General features: G+C 52.0%; 1 protein-coding gene across 1 annotated transcript in view; it reads left to right on the top strand.

The window, feature by feature from the left end:
* The window catches only part of PAX7 (paired box 7), a 71,050-nt gene extending 64,998 nt beyond the window's left edge, over nucleotides 1–6,052 (top strand). Inside the window, exons 6-7 of the mRNA XM_077788249.1 lie at nucleotides 3,410–3,609; nucleotides 5,906–6,052. Of these exons, the coding sequence (XP_077644375.1) occupies nucleotides 3,410–3,609; nucleotides 5,906–6,052 (347 nt within the window). The remainder of the gene's footprint in view (nucleotides 1–3,409; nucleotides 3,610–5,905) is intronic.
* The last annotated feature ends 415 nt before the right edge of the window (nucleotides 6,053–6,467 follow it).

Genomic DNA, 6,467 nt, shown 5'->3' on the forward strand with positions numbered 1-6,467 from the left:
TAAACATTGGGAAGGGACTGGATGGCTCCTGAATTCCGTAGGAAATTTGGGAGTTGAAGAGCTGAGCTGTCTCCTCTGGGCAGCCCAACCTCCAGCAATGCCGAGCTGGAAAGGTTTTTCCCGTCTGTGAAAATTCCCAGTTTTTCCTTCCTAAGTTTTAAAAACTGAAGCCTCCAAGTTGATAAAACACGGGAGGAAATTGGGCAGCACAAGTCAAACATCATTCGTTGACAACATTTCCATTCCTGCCTTTTTGGGGGCAAAACGGGCAACTCTGAAACAGGAATTTCCAAGGAAAAATGGAGATGAGCCAAATGCTGGAAGTTCTTTTTTTCTGTAACAATTTGAATCGGGGACTATGAGCTCCCCTTTTCCTGTGGGAAGTTTTCGTTTTCCAAGGTTCTCTCTGCAATGTGAGGAAAACAATTGGTAGAAAATGCTAAAAAAAGCATAAAACCAGTGGATGTTCTGTCCACGGGACAGAGAACTGGAGATTCCTCATCCCTGGAAGTGTCCAAGGCCAGGCTGGATGGGGCCTGGAGCAACCTGGGATCTTGGAAGGGGTGGAGTGGGATGAGATTTAAGGTCCCTCCCAGCCCAAACTAGTCTGGGATTCCAGGATTCCCATGGCTGGGGAATTGAGGTGCTGGGATTCCAGGATTCCCATGGCTCTGGAATTGAGGGACTGGGATTCCAGGATTCCCACGGCTGGGGAATTGAGGGACTGGGATTCCAGGATTCCCATGGCTGTGGAGACAGGGACTGGGATTCCAGGATTCCCATGGCTCTGGAATTGAGGGACTGGGATTCCAGGATTCCCATGGCTGGGGAATTGAGATGCTGGGATTCCAGGATTCCCATGGCTGGAAAATTGAGGTGCTGGGATTCCGGGATTCCCATGGCTGTGGAATTGAGGGACTGGGATTCCAGGATTCTTATGGCTGGGGAATTGAGGGATTTGGATTCCAGGATTCCATGGCTGTGGAGACAGGGACTGGGATTCCAGGATTCCCATGGCTGTGGAGACAGGGACTGGGATTCCAGGATTCCCACGGCTGGGGAATTGAGGGACTGGGATTCCAGGATTCCCATGGCTGGGGAATTGAGGGACTGGGATTCCAGGATTCCCATGGCTGTGGAATTGAGGGACTGGGATTCCAGGATTCCTATGGCTGGGGAATTGAGGGATTTGGATTCCAGGATTCCCATGGCTGTGGAGACAGGGACTGGGATTCCAGGATTCCCACGGCTGGGGAATTGAGGGACTGGGATTCCAGGATTCCCATGACTGGGGAATTGAGGGATTTGGATTCCAGGATTCCCATGGCTGTGGAGACAGGGCCTGGGATTCCAGGATTCCCATGGCTGGGGAATTGAGGGACTGGGATTCCAGGATTCCCATGGCTGGGGAATTGAGGGACTGGGATTCCAGGATTCCCATGGCTGGGGAATTGAGGGACTGGGATTCCAGGATTCCCATGGCTGGGGAATTGAGGGATTGGGATTCCAGGATTCCCATGGCTGGGGAATTGAGGTGCTGGGATTCCAGGATTCCCATGGCTGGGGAATTGAGGGACTGGGATTCCAGGATTCCCACAGCTGAGGAATTGAGGTGCTGGGATTCCAGGATTTCCATGGCTGGGGAATTGAGGTGCTGGGATTCCGGGATTCCCATGGCTGTGGAATTGAGGGACTGGGATTCCAGGATTCCCATGGCTGGGGAATTGAGGGACTGGGATTCCAGGATTCCCATGGCTGTGGAGACAGGGCCTGGGATTCCAGGATTCCCATGGCTGGGGAATTGAGGGATTTGGATTCCAGGATTCCCATGGCTGTGGAGACAGGGACTGGGATTCCAGGATTCCCATGGCTGGGGAATTGAGGGACTCCTTTTCTCGGATATTGGGAAGAAATTCCCCCTGGCATGGAATTCCCGGAGAAGCTGCGGCTGCCCCGGACCCCTGGAGTGCCCTGGGGTGGTGGGAGGTGTCGGTGCCCACGGCAGGCGGTGGCACTGGATGGACTCGGAGGCCTTTCCAACCCAAACTGGAATTTGATTCTCGCTGCAATTAATGAGGGAACGGGAGTGTTTTTGGGCTGGTTTATTACTCAGACCAGCTTTAGCAGTGTGAGATTTGTGAGAGCAAGGAGCCACTTCTAGCTCACGAGTAGCCACGAGTTCTTTGTCAAAAGACAATCTGTAACTTTTTAATCTAACGGACAGATGTCACAAAGGTTGTTTCGTTTTTCTAACTTACCACTTTCACTTAATTTTGCTGCACTGCGGATACTTTTACCTAATTGGCTATTACATATATACATGATTATATTCTAATATAAGGAATATAGTTGTATTCTAATATATGGAATATAGTTATGGTTATATTCTAATATATGGAATATCATTATAGTTATATTCTAATGTATAGAATATAGTTATAGTTATATTCTAATATATGGCATATAGTTATGGTTATATTCTAATATATGGAATATAGTTATGGTTATATTCTAATATATGGAATATAGTTATAGTTATATTCTAATGCATAGAATATAGTTATAGTTATATTCTAATATATGGAATATAGTTATGGTTATATTCTAATGTATATAATATAGTTATGCTTATATTCTAATATATTGAATATAGTTATAGTTATATTCTAATATACAGAATACAGTTACAGTTATATTCTAATATATAGAATATTGGTACTGTTATATTCTTATATATAGAATATTGGTACTGTTATATTCTTATATATGGACTACAGTTACAGTTATATTCTAATATATGGAATATAGTTATGGTTATATTCTAATATATAGAATATTGGTACTGTTATATTCTTATATATGGACTACAGTTACAGATATATTCTAATATATAAAATATAGTTATGGTTATATTCTAATCTATAGAATATAGTTATGGTTATATTATAATCTATGGACTATATTTATAGTTATATTCTAATATATATAATATAGTTATATAGTTCCAATATTCTATTCTAACTTCTAAACCCTTAGCTTAGTCTATTTAACTACACTCCTACATTAAAAACCCTTCATCATTTTATTAATAGTTTCTCACTTAAGGCGTATTCTTACAACTGTAGAACCATAAGTTTGTGATTTTTCTGCCTGATGTCTGTGTATTATATTTTTACATTAATCCAACCTACAGCCTTTTCACATCAATCTAATTTAATTCTTTTTACCCTAACCCAATGCGCAGCCTTTTCCTAAGGCTGCGGATCAATCCCTCCAGTGGAAGCTCCCGTTTTCCCCGTTCCCGCGTAGGGAGGTTCGCCATTCCAAGCTTGGTTTTCCTGGCTTTTCTGGGCTTTTCCCGTTCCAAGCTTTCTCCCGGTGGGACTGAGGGTCTCTCCGCTGTCCGCAGGGAACCGCCTGGACGAGGGCTCGGACGTGGAGTCGGAGCCGGACCTGCCGCTGAAGCGGAAGCAGCGCCGCAGCCGCACCACGTTCACGGCGGAGCAGCTGGAGGAGCTGGAGAAGGCCTTCGAGAGGACCCACTACCCCGACATCTACACCCGCGAGGAGCTGGCCCAGCGCACCAAGCTCACCGAGGCCCGCGTCCAGGTAAGGCCCGGCCTAACCGCGCACGGGGCCCGGCCTAAGTAATGCTGCGCGCCGCCGGCTTAACCCGGCACGTTCCGGCTCGCTCGGCATAGCCCAGCCTAACCCTGTGTATCCCAGCCTAGCCCTGCTCTCCCTGGCCTAACCCCGCTCAGCCCAGACTAACCCTGTGTATCCCAGCCTAGCCCTGCTCTCCCTGGCCTAACCCCGCTCAGCCCAGACTAACCATGTGTATCCCAGCCTAGCCCTGCTCTCCGTGGCCTAACCATGCACAGCCCAGCCTAACCATGCTCAGCCCAGCCTAACCCTGTGTATCCCAGCCTAGCCCTGCTCTCTGTGGTCTAACCATGCACAGCCAAGCCTAACCATGCTCAGCCCAGACTAACCCTGTGTATCCCAGCCTAACCCTGTGTATCCCAGCCTAGCCCTGCTCTCCCTGGCCTAACCCCGCTCAGCCCAGACTAACCATGTGTATCCCAGCCTAGCCCTGCTCTCCCTGGCCTAACCCTGCTCTCCCTGGCCTAACCCTGCTCAGCCCAGCCTAACCCTGCTCAGCCCAGCCTAGCCCTGCTCTCCCTGGCCTAACCCTGCTCAGCCCAGCCTAACCATGCACAGCCCAGCTGAACCCCGCTCAGCCCAGACTAACCCTGTGTATCCCAGCCTAGCCCTGCTCTCCGTGGCCTAACCCTGCTCAGCCCAGCCTAACCATGCTCAGCCCAGCCTAACCCCGCTCAGCCCAGCCTAACCCTGTGTATCCCAGCCTAGCCCTGCTCTCCGTGGCCTAACCCTGCTCAGCCCAGCCTAACCATGCTCAGCCCAGACTAACCCTGTGTATCCCAGCCTAGCACTGCTCTCCATGGTCTAACCATGCACAGCCCAGCCTAACCATGCTCAGCCCAGACTAACCCTGTGTATCCCAGCCTAGCCCTGATCTCCCTGGCCTAACCCTGTTCAGCCCAGACTAACCCTGTGTATCCCAGCCTAGCCCTGCTCTCCCTGGACTAACCCTGCTCAGCCCAGCCTAACCCTGTGTATCCCAGCCTAGCCCTGCTCTCCGTGGTCTAACCCTGCTCAGCCCAGCCTAACCATGCACAGCCCAGCTGAACCCCGCTCAGCCCAGACTAACCCTGTGTATCCCAGCCTAGCCCTGCTCTCCGTGGTCTAACCCTGCTCAGCCCAGCCTAACCATGCACAGCCCAGCCTAACCCTTCTCTCCCTGGTCTAACCCTGCACAGCCCAGTCTAACTATGGACAGCCCAGCCTAACCCTTCTCTCCCTGGTCTAACCCTGCACAGCCCAGTCTAACCCTGCACAGCCCAGCCTAACCATGCTCAGCCCAGCTGAACCCTGCTCAGCCCAGCCTAACCATGCACAGCCCACCCTAACCCTGCTCACGCCAGCCTAACCCTGCTCTCTGTGGTCTAACCCTGCACAGCCCAGCCTAACCCTGCTCAGCCCAGCCCAACCTCTCACACTCCAGCCTAACCTCTCACCCCAGCCTAAACCTGCACAGCCCAGCCTAACCTCACTCTGCTTGGCCTAACCCTCCTCAGCCCAGCCTAACCATGCACAGCCCAGCCTAACCCTGCACAGCCCAGCCTAATCCTTCGCACTCCAGCCTAACCCTGCTCTCCCTGGCCTAACCCTGCTCAGCCCAGCCTAACCCCATGATCCCCGCCCAGAACGCGGCTGCTCCTTCGCTGCCTCCTCTTACCAGAGCAAAGCCTTTGCTTGAACGGGTTCAAACCCTCGGATCAAAGCAGATCCATGCTGGGAACTCCATCTGGGCACGGGCACAACCAGTCCCAGCATTCCCACCTTTGGATAATTGTGGTTATTTTGGTGATTAATTCGGATTTCTGACTGGTACAATGGGGTGTTCACTTGTCCCAGGACTCACCCCACGTCAGCCCCAAGGGCTTCTCGGCCCTGCTTTCTTCTCAGATTGTGGTTGGAAACCAAAATGTTCTTCTCCTTGGCAATACCCCTCAGGGACGCGTTGGGAGATTAGTTCTTATCCCAGTATCCTGGGGAAATGCAGGAAAACCACCAGGAGCTACGTAACCCTGGGATGGCGTCCCACAGAGCTGGGGGAAAGCCCAGAGATCTTTAGGCATCACCTCCCCTTGGAGAGGAGCTGGGAACGAGGCGGCTCCGAGGTGGGAGCCGAGGTCAAACCCAGCTCTGCCTCAGGTCCCGTCCAACTCGCCCACATTCCCACGGATTCGGAGAGGCCCTCTGGCTTTGGCCTCTCCAGCGGTACCAGCTGCAGGCTTTGCATCCCCGTTGGGACCCGCAGGCAGAGTTTGGCATTTTCTCTTGGAGGCCACCCCTCCGCCTGTCCCTGCTGGGGGGGTTTTATTCCCGGCTGGAGCAATCCCAGATTTCCCAGCCTGGCCCCGCGGAGCGGATCGGATTTTGCGACGTTGGCGAGTCCCGCGTGTGAATTTTCAGACCAGTTTTGGGGTGGTTTTTTTTTTCCTCCCTCTTGGATCTCCGGGGAGCGCAAGAAGAGCAGGGGGGAGGGTAGGAGAGGGGAGGAGCGGGAAGGGAGGGTTTGGAGCTGGGAATTCTGACATGGACACGATGGATGGCCCTGGTGGGAGCGGCACACGGAGCCCCTTATGTGTCCCACATAAAGGGGGACAGCGGCGTGTGCAAACAGCACCGGGATGGGCAGATCCTGGGATAATGGGATCCCTCGGGAAAGGGGGAGGGATTGGGGAATGGGGATTGGGGACTGGGAGGGTCTCAGCTGTGAAATGGGGACCCCCACAGTCCGTGCTCCCAGCTGGAATCCCACGTGCCGTGGGAGCAGGGAAAGGACTCTTGGGGCTCTCTCCTGCTGGAGAAACACTCCT

Source organism: Lonchura striata, chromosome 24, assembly GCF_046129695.1.
Source record: "Lonchura striata isolate bLonStr1 chromosome 24, bLonStr1.mat, whole genome shotgun sequence".
Lineage (NCBI taxonomy): Eukaryota > Metazoa > Chordata > Aves > Passeriformes > Estrildidae > Lonchura > Lonchura striata.